The sequence below is a fragment of the Miniopterus natalensis genome, chromosome 3, assembly GCF_054644295.1.
Source record: "Miniopterus natalensis isolate mMinNat1 chromosome 3, mMinNat1.hap1, whole genome shotgun sequence".
NCBI lineage: Eukaryota > Metazoa > Chordata > Mammalia > Chiroptera > Miniopteridae > Miniopterus > Miniopterus natalensis.
Window position 1 is genome coordinate 41,057,800 of NC_142083.1, and position 15,579 is coordinate 41,073,378.

At 45.3% G+C, this 15,579-nt stretch overlaps 1 protein-coding gene across 1 annotated transcript in view; it reads right to left on the reverse strand.

Moving 5' to 3' along the window:
* SERINC5 (serine incorporator 5) overlaps nt 1-15,579 on the reverse strand; it is an 86,387-nt gene that overhangs the window by 32,330 nt on the left and 38,478 nt on the right. The window contains exon 2 of the mRNA XM_087815434.1: nt 12,212-12,379. Coding sequence (XP_087671560.1) covers nt 12,212-12,379 — 168 coding nt within the window. The remainder of the gene's footprint in view (nt 1-12,211; nt 12,380-15,579) is intronic.

The window sequence follows — 15,579 nt, forward strand, 5'->3', positions numbered from 1 at the left end:
TATGTGGGTTCACGCAGCCCAGTTATCTGCAACTTAAGCAAGTATTCTGGTATCCTCAGCACAAAGTTTAGGCCACTGAGGCTTCCCCTGTGGAGAGCAGGGGAGAATTTAACCGCCTATGACAAGCACAGAGCCACTGAAGGTCTAACACAGGAGTCAGCAAATGACAGCCTGGGGGTCCAATCCAGCTCCTGCTATGTAAATAAAGTTTTATTGGAACACAGCCATACTCATTTGTTGGCACACTGTTTTGGTTGCTTATGAGCTACAATGGCAGAGCTGAGTAGTTGCTGGAAACCAAACGGCCCTCAAAGCTGAAAATGTTTTCTAGCTGGCTCTTCACAGGACAAGTTTGCCCACCCCTGGACCACCAGGAAGAATAGCTGAGAAGTTGTGCAGAACTGCCTAAGTATAAATTAACATCTCAAAGGCAAATGACAACTGGTGATAACTTACTCTACAGATCAAAAGCCAAACGACTGGCAGAGAGCACAGCAGCTCCCAGCACTAGGTCCTGCCTTCTGGCCTCCCTTAGACTCTTTCCCTTCCCCAGAGGGCTCACTGCTGGCCCCAAAGGGAACGTGTGCTTTAAATTAATCCAATTGTGCATCTCCCATATGTCATTCTGAGAGCAGCAAATTAAGTATTTTAATTTATCTGCCTGCAAAAAGGGTTTTTTGGAGAGGCAGTGGAAGGAGTGGGGGTGAGGACATGCCTGTGAGGGCCAACACTTTTTGTGTGGGTCAGAAGCCCTCAACAGCTCTAACAGAAAAAAAGTCCTCACATTTGTTATGCAAACAGCCTGTGATATCAAAAATAAAACCCACACTGATGAAAGCCGGCATGTCAGATGATAATTTTAGACTTATTTTAAGACTGTAGAAACAGCCTCACTGAAATTTAAAAACCACACCCCAAAATAACCAATCCCCTTATGGTTAAACCCAGCCCTGATTTAGAGGGACTGCAACACACTCCATTCTCTTTTACAAACCTCCTACATCACCTGGGCCCCCAGACCTCAGACAAGGCAGGGAGAAAGCATTCTTGAGTTCTAATACGACCCACAGGCCAACAGAAGTGATAGCTGAGCTGACACCACCGTCTCCTACAGTCGCTAATGCAGTTCTCATATTTTTAGTTTTCAAACACAACTGTGTATACACCCAGTCTAACTTTGGGAGCTCTTTCTGTATATACAGGGTGGGGCAAAAGTCGTTTTACAGCGGTGAGTATGTGAAACACAGAGTTTATTCTTACATTATTATTTATTAATTATTGTATTAGTTCCCATATGAACAACTGTAAACCTACTTTTGCCCCACCCTGCACTTACCACCCTGCTCTCATTTTCCCCGCCTGAGCTCCACGGCTCCATCTCCAAGAACAAAGGCTATAGGCTACTCAGACCCACAGCCCTGTTTTTGGACCCAAAAGTAGGATCCACTTGCCCAGTGCCTGGAAAGCCACATAAACTGACACTAGGTTGCGGTAAAAGGAAAGAGACCTAATGTTTCAAAGGTACCAGTGAAAGGAGAATAGGCAGCTGAGGCTCAAAAACTCAAACGCCCCAATAACTTGCAAATGGTCTTTTACAGGTAAAAGTTAAGAGTAAGGGGTTCAGGGTCATCGGCTGTGTTGACTGGTCAGTTACGATACTATAAGTTTCCATGGTTTTCCTCGTCTGATTCTCTCTCCCCTGGTGCATCCTGTCATCCTGTTTGGGGTCTTTGTTACTGGGGTCAAGAGGTCTTCCTGTTTCCAAACAAACCAGAGTTCTGCAACCCATCTTGGGATTGTAGGTCAGTTATGTTATCTTTAGAGCAGAAAAACAGGCCTACCCATCTTGGGCAGCAGGCATCCTTTCCTTATGTCAAGCAGTATATTGCCTGGAACCCGTTTTACAGGCAGATCTCCGGTTCCTGGACATGGCTGTGTTCTTTCCTAATCTTAAAATAAAAATCATGACAGCCAGCTCTGGGGGCAAAAGGCATTTTTCCTCTCATGTTTTAAGTTCTTCTAGCTCAGCTAATAATCAAATCCACAGAGGCAGGTTAACAGGAGAAAGTGTGCGAAGTCTATTATGTGAACGTATCTCTGAGGGCTATGAGAATAGAGACCTAAAGAGGTGCTGGGTAGCAGGGATTTATAGCCTTTTCTGCTCTAAGGAGACAACTGGGTAGGAAAGGCATACCCGTGGAGAGGGAAAAGCAAATGTTTGGTGAGCAAATGTTTGCCGACATCTCCATGTGAATGGCCCTCCAGGAACAGATCCTCCATCTAAATTCCTTCTAGGCAGCGAAGGCGGAGGGAAAAGGTGTTTTCTGAGCCTTTTGTTTCCCAATAATCAACCAGCTTAAAATCAATATCCTAAAAGGCATGTCTTGGGGGTGGCAGACACTGCTTCCCTCCACAGCAGAGCCGATTCAACACTAGAAGTTAAACACAAGTAATTTTTATAATTTGCTACCAGTCTCATCACAGCACCTCACAGGGTGCTTGGCACCTGCCAAGGAAGGAAAGAAGAAGGGAGGGGAGGGGAGGGGAGGGGAGGGGAGGGGAGGGGAGGGGAGGGGAGGGGAGGGGAGGGGAGGGGAGGGGAGGGGAGGGGAGGGGAGGGGAGGGGAGGGGAGGGGAGGGGAGGGGAGGGGAGGGGAGGGGAGGGGAGGGGAGGGGAGGGGAGGGGAGGGGAGGGGAGGGGAGGGGAGGGTGAATTACAGACTTAAAAGAGTTTTTTAAGACACGAACTCGGATTACAGTTTACCCAACTAACACTATCACCTACTTTTAAACTCTGTGTAAAGTATCAAGACTCAACTAGTCACAATATTTATTTTTCCTGCTCCCAAGCGTTCTGGGGCTACTGTCTCTGAGTTCATCATGTGTTGTGCCACTTGTCTGTTACCTCTGACCCTGTAAGGACAGAACTGCTCATTTCTAACCATGAGCTCCTGCCTGTACTATTTATCTGCAGAGAGCTCCAAGGCCACATCTGCGGACAGTTGCTTAACAGATGCTTCTGATAATGACAGGAAAAAAAGGGTTAGGAAAACTTCAGTTCTCACATCTTATCTTTCTCCCCACTCCCATAGCCAGACCCATCCTGAAACAGAGACCCCCGTTAATGTCTGATACCCCCCACCCCCCAAAAGCTTTGGGTAGTTAACTGATCCTGCAGACCAAGGACAGTAACTATTGTTTCTTGTTTCTGGCTCCTGGCAAGCTCATTATTGCTGGACCAGGACCAAACTTCTTTGTCTGGTTCAGACTCAAAAATAGACTCTCAGCGGGATATCCATTAGTCCAAATCCCTGCCTTAGTGCAGAACTATTTCCCACCAGCATTTCCCAGCATTCCCTGGTGGAGGGTGAGGCTCCAGCAGCGAGAGAAGCCACGGAGGGGACTGTTGCAGGGACTCGGTTTTCTCCCACATGGTGTTATGTCTACATGGAATTTAGACCAAAGATAAAACTGTTTGGAAACCCAGGATCAAAGAGGTGGAACCTCCCCACAGGGGAACTCTGATTAGGCCACAACGAGAACTTTCCCTCTGTGTTCTAAAAAGGCCTTGAAGTTGGATGGCCCAATCCACCTTTAACCTCAGAAACGTCCTCATTGATGCACATCACACACGTAAGGAGAACAGGACAACAAACCCAGCTGCTGTTCAGAAAGAGAACTTTTGAAAGGCACTCCATCTCATCCGAATTTTAAAGTGATGCTCCAGAATCAAAGAACTGGGTCAGCAACATATATACTTGCTAATTCGACACTTGATCTAAGACAAAAACTATAAAACACCAGCTAAGAACGGAGAGTTCTACTCTAGAGCTCAGTGCTTTACAGCAACACCTGACGCTCCAGGTCTCAGGTACACAGTTCTCTGAACGCCCGACCAGTAAACACCAAGATCAAAACAAGAACCTTTGCAGCTTCAGCTTAAATACCTGCCATTCTGTGCTGGGACAACCTACATGGTGTTTTGGATCAAAGTGGAATATTTTTCACTGCTGATGTTTGTTTACTTTAAAAAGGTAGTTACAACAAACACAACTTGAAGGCAGGTTCTATTTTATATGCAAAGCCACCAAATAAATAAACGACAGATTTGTGGTTGGCCCTGTTTTCTACCAGACTAGCAGTTGTCCCCTGAGCCCAGCTTTTGGCCTTCACAACAGGAAGGGGAGGGGGGGTGGATAAGCTAAGAAAGCTGCCAAGGGCACCAAGTGGTGCTGTTTCCAGAAGAAATGCTTTTCCCTCCCCACTCACTCCGGAAGAAAGATTAGGAATCAGAAGGAAGGATAAGCTTGCTAAGGCTTTTCTTGTTCTATGAACATGTGTACAACAACCAAACCTAGTCATACAGGCAGAAAAAGCACCTGCCAGGCAGCCAGCAGTCTTGGGCTCTAGCGTCACCTTTACCTCGCATCAGAGCCTTAGACAAGCCACTTCCCGCCACCTGTCAAATGAGGGGGTCGGTTCAGATTATGACTTAAGATTCTTCCACTTTAAAAAAACGCTCACCTTCTATTCAAATTATACGCTAAAAGAGATCACTGTTTTCTCTGCTAACGCTGCATATTTGTTATCTTTTCACGGAGCAGACAGCATAAATGTGAGCTGTGTCCTTTTATCCATTTTTTATCCCTTAATTGGATCCTTTAGTAACTCTGTTTCATGTATTTTTTTTAATCTCCATGACTAGCACAGGGAGGGCTTTCCCACAAATAATACTCACTCTCATGCAGATGCCCATATGGAATAACCAAAGCCAGAAATGAAAGAGCTGCCCCGGGCAACGGGGCGTTTTTAAGGGTCAGGCACAGAGGAGATGACCGCTTCATTCTGGGTGATGGAAAACAAGATGTGGACGTGGCCTTGGGACTAGACTGGCTACAAATAATCTTCTGACTATTTTGTGACAGGCACCTCTCACAGACACCAGAGAGGTGTTATCAGACAGCACAGCCCCGAGTCAACTGGGAGAGGACTGTTCCCAACCTCAGTTCATGTCTTCTCATATAAATGATTTTATATGAATGACTTCAATTGCACTGTGATGAATTTATTAAAACATTAAAGCAAATGTATCTAAAAAATTAAAGCATACACATTTGTCAACGAAACAAGGCTAGCAAATCTATACATCTGGCTTATGAAGCACAGACGGGCTCCCAGCTAATCTGAAGAGCAAGTGGGATGGGAGGTTTCTGCCTTATATACCCACTTGCCTATAAGGTTAAAAAATTCCTACCAGATATCCTGGTACAGGTTAACTCTTGGTTATGGTTTTCCCACAATTTATGAGAAGTACCTGGAAACTTTATCTTGATAAACCCAAGACCACTGACTATACTGTTTAAACAATGGGCACTCTTCTCTTCCCCTCCTCCCGGCTGTTTTAAGGGCTTCAGGATGATTCGCACTAAGTAGTCTCTCTGATTAGTCTGAATTAAGGTTCCTCCTCTCCCCTATCCCTTCCCCCTCCTCTCCTGCATTCTTTTGTAAAGAGATAAGGTCCTGCTACAAGCAGCCTGCAAAGCTTTTTGGCTTTGTTTCATTTTCCTGCTTCAGTTTCCCTATTCCTCCAGCTCTGAAACTTTCCTAGCCTCTTACTATCTTATAAGAGTTTCACTTTAATTTACTTCCACATAGTCTTATATTAATACTGTCAATATACACCAATTTCCTATGGTTGTGTCTCCTCCTTCCTCCAGCTGATGAAGACAATGAAACAGTGAAATTACAGATGAAAAGTTTATATATCACCTCTAGGGAATGTGTTGACAGACTGGATTTTCTGAATAAATAGAGAAAAATCTCTTAAGCCCATCTGCTACTTTTGTGCAAAGGGTCTAAATCCAGTTAGCAGCCTTGACAGCAGCCCCTTTTCCACTTCCCTGGTAAATTTTGGACTTCATGATAAATGTAGAGACTGTGATTTGAATATGTGCTTAAGATTTTAATGGGGACCAGAGGGGCTAGTAAGCCAGGGCAAGTGGAATAGAAAAACTGAGACAGATAGTTAAACAGCAGTTTGTAGCCACGTAGTAAATCCTTTCTTCCCCAAATCAAGGACACTAAAGAATAAGTAGTTTGGCCCTGGCAAGCGTGGCTTAGTTGGTTGGGTGTCTTGTGCACCAAAAGGTTGTAGGTTTGATTCTAGGTAAGGGCACAGGCCCAGGTTGTGGGCTGGATCCCCAGTAGGGGGAGTGCAGGAGGCAGCTGATCAATGTTGTGCTCTCACATTGATGTTTCTCTTTCTCATTCCCTTCCTCTCTCTCTAAAAATCAATAAAATAAAAAAATGGTTTGCACTTCTCCTCCCAACCAGAGGGTAAATAGCTTAAATGATCCTACTCAGGGAGAAAAACAGCAGAAATCCAGTTAGTGCCATTTGCCAACCAAAGATAGAGGAAGTTAAGAGAATAAATCTCATTTTGGGACATCAGAATAAAGCTGATGAATATTCTATTGAGATCCTCTCCTAAAATCTCCCCTAAATACCCAGCCTTTAAAACCGTTCAAAACAAAGGTCCCAGCTCGTGCTCTCTCTCCTGGGAGCACGCCCATCCTTTTCCCCTCCCCCCACTTCTACTCCCACAGGCGTGCATCTCCTAAACTCTAAGGGATCCCATGAGGCTTGCAACAAGGGTAGCAACGGGCAGCAGCAGTTTGTCCCAGGCAAACCCCCTGAACTTGTCCCCAGGGCCCCCTTTTCTCTGACTTCTTAGTGAGCCAAAGCAGCCCAGCCTAGGCTCATTTCCCCACCTAGTCCCTCTCCTGTTATCCTAGGCCCTTCCTTGCTACACTGTCCCCAGCTTTAATACACATCCTCTAAAATTTACTTGGACTCCTGTTGTGAAATTCTTCCTACACGGGAAGTCAAAAACCCACACACTACCTGCTGGCCCTAGGCAAACCTGCTCAGGGCCAGGTCCCTTTTCTGGTAACAAGGGGAGGGGTAGGTGATGGATTTAACTTGGGGAAGGAAGGGCCTGGTTTAGATCCAAGTTCCCACCTCCACCCTACATTAGTCCTGATATTGACTGGTCCATAGAGCCTAGTAGACCATAGTGATTAGGACAATTTCTAAAGTTACTTGGATAAAAATGCCAGATTCTGGCATGCAAAGGGGTAGACTAGTTATGATAGAGAAGGGCCTGCACAGACGACTCCAGCACACTGAGCAGCTTCCATACTGCCCACCAGGATGGGTGAGGTAAGAGAGCCCTCTATTTTGACATTTATAGCCTTTTCAAAAACTTGTGAACTGAAAGGATTTAAGCTATTTCTATTTGGGGAGTTGCAAATCCAAATGCCTTTGGGGTATTAACTGGGGAGGGTGGTGTTAGGGTAAGGGGAGTGAGGGGAAAGGTTCGAGACAGGCTATAAGCAAGCACTCGGGAGCGGGGCCTTTGGTGAACTGCAGCATGTTAGCCTTTCTAAATGCAGCCAAATTTAATTAATTTTTTATTGCCCAAACAAAAGCCTGTAGGCCAATTTACAGCTCCTATGCTAGGGGATGAGTTCCAGGTTTAGCTGAAATTGTGGGCGTGGCAGTGGCTAATAGGTGGGGCTGGGGGGCCTGGATTCTGAACAGGCTTACTTTCATCAAGCCCAGGGAGAGAATGCAAGTCAGGAGCTACTTTGAAGACACAGAGGAAACTGCAGTCATGAGTCCCCCTCTTATCAGGATCCTGTTAAGTCTTGCCCAATGTTCCTTTGAAGCCCACTCTTCCCTGCAACATTATCACCCTGTGCTGAAAAGAACCAAAAAGCTCTTTCATCCAGGGAGAGAACAGCCAATGTAGGAGGGCAGTTTCCACATCACCACTCAAAGGAAACCTGACCCGGACCCGCAGAGAATGCTGTGTCCAATAAAACACGTTTCCTAAAGAGATCAGGTGGGATTAGAAACAAAACATAATGCCTCCTAAAACCAACGAGGGGCCAAGAAAAAGATGGTATCAAAAAAAAAACATCTTAGTGGCCTCTTTTCCCAATACGAGGAATAATTCTTCAAAACTTAAATTTAAAATAAACATACGATACACAAAAAAAAGTCTTCCAAATTGTGGAAGATGCATTTTGGTTCCAAAAAAATTAAAATGTAAAGATGGAGCCATCTCAGGAACTACCTACTTACTACCAATGTCGATGGATCAGAGCAGCCCAGGGATCAAGTGCAACGTGGAAGAGATAATGGACCGAAGATGCTTCAAGTTAGGAATACATAAGGCTCCTCCCACCTTCCCTGTGTACTGAGCTCGCGGGCAAGAAGGCCTGAGGGCCACATCATCACCTGTCCTCGCTTTTACAAAGCAGGCTTGGCTTCAGAGGCCCCTCTTCCACAGAAAGCAAGAGGTCCTTTCTCCTCCCCGCAAAGCAAAGTGCAGCTACCCAGGGTGCCCAAAACTCAAAGTGTCATCTGCCTCCAAAGGGAGAAGTTACATGCTGAGGTAGTGCAGGTCAGGAGGCCTAAATCTCACCCGTTTTTTTTGGCATGCCACATTCTAAAATGGATTTTTAATCCCCTAAACATCAAATATCTCAAGACTGTGCCTGCTCGAGTGACACGGTTACTTTACGGACATGAATGACTTGCAATGAAATGGCTCCCACACAGTTTGAGATGGAAAAACGGTCCAGGAGGCAAAAATCACGCCCTATTCGACCAGCACAGTAAAGCTTCCTCTGAGCCACAGCGCTCCGGGGAAAGAGGAGCGTCCTGGAGGGAAACGCAGGGCGAAGGCTGGCCCAGCAGCTGCGTGCAGTTCCCTCCGCTCAGACTTACACACGGCGCACTCTGAAACCGAGGCAAAACCCGAACATGAGTGGAAAGGTTGCTGCCCTCTCGCTCCCAACACGCAGAACAAAGGCCCACGTGGCTCCAGACAGAGCCCCGTCCATGGCACACGAAAGCTGGGTGGGCGGCAACGGCACCCTCCCTTCCGCTGCTACAGGCACACAGGCTCTCTCCCCTTCCCGGCCCAGCCCCAGGCCTCCCCGCAGGCCAGCACTGGGGGGCGAGGCTGCAGCAGAGGCCGCGTGCCCCCCAGAGGGGGCCTTTCAACGCCCACCCTCCTGCGCCGCCTGCGGATGAGGTCAGACTCTTCTACGGGCCACGAAACAAGCTGACTTTGTGACCAGCTGGCCGGCCCTCCTGCGAGGCCCTAAAGATGGAAAAGGGTTGGTTTCACCCACAGGGACCTCATTCCCTATGCAGAAAGCCTCGCCAAACCATTTTTAAATAACTACATTCAGGGGGCAGCCAAAGAAACATTTATAAGAGCCTCTATGAGGCTTCCATTTATAAGAAGCCCTTCTCTCTCTCCCTTCCCTTCCTCTCTGTTCTGACCCCAAATCACACCACATACACACCACTGCCGGGTTCACCGCCCTAACTCTGTTTCTCTGATGACAGCCTCCTACTCAAGAATCTGTAGCAGCTGCCCATTTATCATCAGCCCATGGTCCAATGGCACACCTGAGCACTGAAATCCCTGCAAGACTTGGTCATTTTCCCTGCTCATGTCTACTCTTTGTCCTTTTACACGTGTCCATTCTTGGTCTTTTCCCTTGCCCACCTGTATAGTCTAGTCACTAGGAATACATTCCACCTGGGTTCAAATCCTCACTCCACCACTTGGAGCTGGAGACCTTGGGCAAGGTACTAAAATGACTCATCTGGTGAGTAAAGCAGCGATGAGTGAAATGATACAGACAAAAGCTCAGAATAAAGCCTGGCACATGGCATCACCCAATAAGTATTAGCAATTCAGATAGACATTATTATCACACAGGTCACTTCTTCCGTGAAGCCTTCCCTAGCAACACCAGTCAACATTTTCTGTGCCTTAAGTGTTCTAGCCGGAAATCATAGATACTGGCTGGAGTTTTTTGGACTGTTTCACAGGTTACTAGGATGGTAATCAAATGTTAAAATTATTATTATAAAAGTCATATCCTAAAATATGTACCTATGGCTCCCAAATTATCTCTACCTCCAGTAACAATGTTTCTGACAGGTTTACCACTAAGAGATACCATCTATTTGTATGGTTTCAGATTTTTGTTTCTTGGATCCAAAGCTCCATTCTACTGAGACTGAAAACAAGAGTGAAGAGCAGAGCTCGTACCATAGACATCTGGTCCACGTTGAGCGTTCCTACCACAGTACCAAGTGGGTCCTCAAGCCAATCCTTGTTGAATTTAAAGAGAACATTAAGTTACCATAGGTAGTAAGTGGGCGGTTAAGTGGACCTTCAGAATAAGAATTAAAATCTACCCTGTCAGCCCAGGTCGGGTGGCTCAGTTGGTGGTTGGAGCATTGTCCCGTACAGCAAAAGGTTACAGGTTCTATTCCTGGCCAGGGTGCGTAAGGGAAGCAATCAATTGATGTTTCTCTTTCACATCTATGTCTCTCTCTCTCTCTCCCCCCTTCCTCTCTCTCTAAAATCAATAAACATATCCTCAAGTGAACATTATAAAAAAATCTAGCCTTGGCCGGTGTGGCTCAGTTGGTTGAGTGTCATCCCATGCACAGAGAGGTCCCTGGTTTGATTCCTAGTCAAGGCACATACCCGGGTTCAATCCCCAGGATCGGGTGTGTAAGAGGCAGCCAATAGACATTTCTCTCACTCCCTCTTTTCTCTCTATAATCAATTTAAAAAAATTTTTTTTTAAATCTACCCTCTCAGTATTCCTCTTAAACTTCTTGTCACAAACATAGAAGATTAAACCATGGTAAGAGGAAGAGAATGGGTGGAAAACACCACCAAGATGGAGTGAAACCTGGTACAGACTAAGGAGGCAGCCTTAGTTCTTGGTCTCCCTGCTTCCAAACTTCAACAGCATTTTGTGCCTGCTCTCATATGGTACTTAATAATTTTCACCTTGTTTTATGCCTCAGGAGACTTTATGCCTTGTCTTCTGAATTATCAGCTCCATTTCTCACAAGTTCGAATGCCCCATGGCTCCCACTGAGGTGCCTGACCGAGCAGAGATCCACTGTGTGGAGCTATCAGAGGGGAATCTTCATCTCACAGGTTTGAACAGTAGTTCTGGTATATTCCAGACCATACAATCACAATTATGAAAGCATTACCCATCAGAAAGCTTCAAAGGGCCTACTGTAACTAATGGATAAGAATATACCAAGTGCATTTAAAAAAATGGCTGTTTTGATGCACTTGAGTGTATTTAAAATAGTCTGTAGTTTCAGCATAAGGTTGGAGAGAATGAACATTTCCTCGGAGTTGCTTGTGGGGATGCCATCTCCTTTATGGGAGGGGTTCCAAGAGCATGGAGCACTTAGCTATAAGGGCAAATGGGGCTTGAAAAGCTCGCCTTTCCTTTCCCCCTTTCCTTTAGAAGGGAGCTGGGTAAGTCTGACTCATTTTGGGGATCAGCAGTAGGAAGCCTACTTCCTTGCAGGTACAAGCCACATTGTCTCACATCAGGTCTGTGAGGCGAAAGGTGACGTTTGGCATGTAGCTGCTGACAACTGTAGTCTTTTTGTTAATTTGTTCAGAACCTGGGAGGGGAAACATGGTGTTATTTATTGGACTCCCTCAAAAACCCCAAGACATCCCTACCCTTCGTAATCTGGCTGATTAAGAGGCCTACTATGGGGAAATTCCAGAAAAAGGTCCTATATGCGTCTCTATCAGCATCACATACCAGGCTTACCTCTACATACATGCACAGCCTGAGAAATGGCTGAAATCCATCCTCACCTCCGAAGACACCTACCCTGCAAGTCACCCTACAAGTAACATATCCAGAAAAGTAAAAATCGCCCTATAGCTGCCTCATGATCTGCAGAATGATTACAGGCTTTATAATACTGGCCATATAAGCCGAATTAAGTGTTTATAACAGCTACTTCCAGCCATCCTTACAACAAGAAAAAACTATGCATCCAATCAGAATGGCTATCAACGAGTACGACAAAACTCACAATCCCCTCCACCAACGGCATCATATTGCACCCACGCTGCTACTAAAGATCAGGACGTTGCCTGGTTCCCCTGTTGGGCAGGAAAGCACTGAAGAGGCTTCCCTGAAGGTTCGGAGAGGGCGAGCATATCCCGAACCCCGAACCCCGAATCCCACTGGGGCGGGTGGGCCCATCTGCTAAACGGGCCGTTTCCCACACCCCCTCATCAACCATGAGAGGCGAGAAGAGTTGAAGCGGGCAGACTTACGCGCTCCTTCATCTCATTGGCCACGGTCTGGGACATCATGATGCAGCAGAGGACGGAGACAAGAATGAAGTAGAGCGCGTAGAGGAAGCGGGTGCTCCGGGACTGTCGGATCTTGGGGCAGCAGCCACAGCACAGGGAGCAGCCAGCGGAGCCACAGCAGCAGGCCAACTGGAAACGGAACACAGGGCGTCTTAGAACCGCTGCGTCGCAAGCCCGCGAGCCCCAGCCCGCCGCGGCCCACCCGTCAGGCTACCATTTTTTCTGAGCCATCCGGCCCACAGAACACGCTGGAACAGTTTAGTATGTGAACAAAGCTTTCAGCAAAATGGGTCTAAGGCTGCTGTCTTTAATGGCAAGCATTAAGGCTTGGAAGATGCCCAATAATTACACAGAAAAGGCACAATTCCCCTGAAGCCCTATCATCATCACTCTAAGGCAAAATGAAGATTTCTGGGACCAGCTAAAAGCAAAAGAAGCCAAGAACTAGAAAAAGGCCAAAGCGAGGTGAGGAAAACATGAAAAACAGGGAAACGGGCCCAAGAAAAAGACTTGTCAAAATACCAAGAACAAAAGAATGAACTGTCTGGACGCCTGGGGATGTGCTGGGCTGTAAGGGTTATGTATGTCCGCAACCATCCTCCTCTGCAGGAAATAATGGGAGCGTCCAACTTGCAGCTCATAGGGAATAGATGCCTCTTACCTGTGCATTATTTAAACAGCCTCATGCCCTAATGGTAAGCTTGTAGTAATGAGTGGGGCCTGGGCACAGAGGAGCGCACAGCTCCTGCTGTACCACTAATAGCACGCACCTTTCATTTGGAGAAAAAGGCTTTTTTAAAAAATATATATATATATCTTTATTGATTTCAGAGAGAGGACAGGAGAGGGAGAGAAAGATAGAAACATCAATGATCATGGATTGGCTGCCTCCTGCACACCCTCAACTGGGGATTGGGCCAGCAACCCAGGCATGTGCCCTGACTGGGAATCGAACCTCGATCTCCTGGATCCTAGGTCGATGCGCAACAGCTGAGCCACGCCGGCCGAGCTCCCTCTTTTTTTTATTTATTTAAATCTCTGATTGTGCTTTATTGGTCAGTGCAACTAGACATAATTTGGGGATATTAAATAAAACAGGGATTAAGTTTCCAGGTTGGGGGTCTGGTGTTATTTTTTTTTTCTTTCTAAATACTATTTTTTTAGAGTAGTTTTAGGTTTACAATAAAATTGAGACGGCAGCACAGAGATTTCCCATATACTCCTTCTCCCACACATTCAGAGCCTCCCCCATTTATCAATATTACTTACAAGAATGGTACTTTTTTTTTTTAAACCACAAATGAACCTACATTGGTATATCACAATCACCCAAAGACCATAGTTCAACTAAGAGTTCACTGTATAGTCAATGGGTTTGGACAAATGATACATATCCAGCATTAAATATCACACAGTGTATTTCCACTGCTCTAAAAGGAAGTGAGATCTTTAGTAGAGCATAGGGCAACAGTGTAGTGTTGTGGAAAGCTGAAGCTTAAAGCCACCCTGCCTAAGTTTGGGGCTTGGGTCTTCCACCTAACTACTAACCATGAACAAGTTACTAACCCTTTTAAGACTCCTAATTTATAAAGTGGGGGTGGTAACAGTATTTATGCTTATGCTGTGGTCTCTTGGACCTAATTAGACACATCTGGTGTTAGGGAGTGATTTCTACAAAAGGGATTATTATAAACTGCAAATAACAACTTAACCTACATGTATTACACTATAGTCTCTATAAAACCTACAACCTAATAACTCAGTCTCTTGATAATGATTTGGAAGGAAGTTCAAGACCTTGCATAGCTGCAAAACAAGCATCCATTAGAATGCCTCACTATAAACATCACTTACAATGAGAAGAGATCATAGATAAACAGGTTTAAGACAGGCTGTAATCATGAGGATGTTATGACAGATCTGGGAAAGGTAGTCTTTCCCAAGTTATTTCATTTACCTCATGAAACTGCCGTTGTTTGAGCCCTTGGACATTCCTTACTATTACTTTAAATTTTGCTAATGTACTCTCTCCACCTTCATTCAGTTTTCCAAGTCACCTTCCTCAAAAGACTCTTCTTGCTTCAGAAGGTTAGGCTGCTGCTTTGTAAGATTAGTTAACGCCACTTGGGCTGACCTAACAGGCCACACCAGTGGGACCCTAACACTACTGCCTGTGTGGTGTTCCTATGGGCCACCTTCCTCTACAATCACTCACTCACGTCTTCTATCCCCGATTTTACTAACTTCTTTCCACTCGCATGCTCACATTTCCTTCTCTCTGAGCCCTGTCTCTCTCCTCCTCAGCTTTCCAAATTCTTTTCCAACTGCCTCCTTCACTGGTTGCTAACTCTTTAGTTCTGTGGTCTTAGATAACCAGCCTTACTGTATATCAAATCCAAATGCGATAAACAAAATATCCTATTGGGGAAAATAAACATGTTTAAAGCAGTTAATTCTTCCCATGACAGAACCTTCCCACAGCAGAATCAACATGTAAACTTAATATATCCACAGATGAGAAAAATGTACAGACACATACATAATGTGAGCATACCTGGTCATTTAAAGACAGATAAACAATGACAGAGAGATGTGATTATGGAAAATGTGAAAAGAAAATCATACTGGCTTAATCTTATCCTATTATTAAGGTCACATGGCATTCTATGGCTCTGACTTTTCAAACTTCCTTACTTCCACTTTCACTGTATAATTCTATGGTATGACTGACAGATAGATAGACATACATATACACCCACACGCCTAATTTTAAAATCCAATAGCCTTTTTCTAGTAGCCTAAAAGTTACTTATCAAAGCAAACTATGCTAACCACCAAGGGTACAAATGCATTATCTTTAGCTAAATAAACACTGATATGTAGAACAAATAGAAATTCAAAACAGCGTCCATAAAGGAAATGTAATATTAACCTCTAGAAAAATCTCACAGCCCTGCTGACTTACCACCTCTTTCTGGAAAAGCAAAATGTAGAATAAAATGGGTTCACATCCAGCCCCTGCTACTTACAGCTTTTTACTCTGAGTATGTCACTCCCCTGATCCTCACCTTCAAACCGGGAATAATTCCTGGCCAGCCTAACTTCCAGGGCAGTCACAAACTCAAAGACAGGTGCCAGTGTCTTGCTGGCAATAGAGGGCCAAACCCTTTTACTGAACAAATCAGGGTAATAAATAAATGTAGAACACCAAGAGAGAACCCTATTGTAAGTTATGGACTTTGGATAATAATATGTCACTATAGGTTCATCAATTGTAACAAATGTACCAGTCTGGTGAGGGGTGTGGATAACAAGGGAGGACTGTGCAC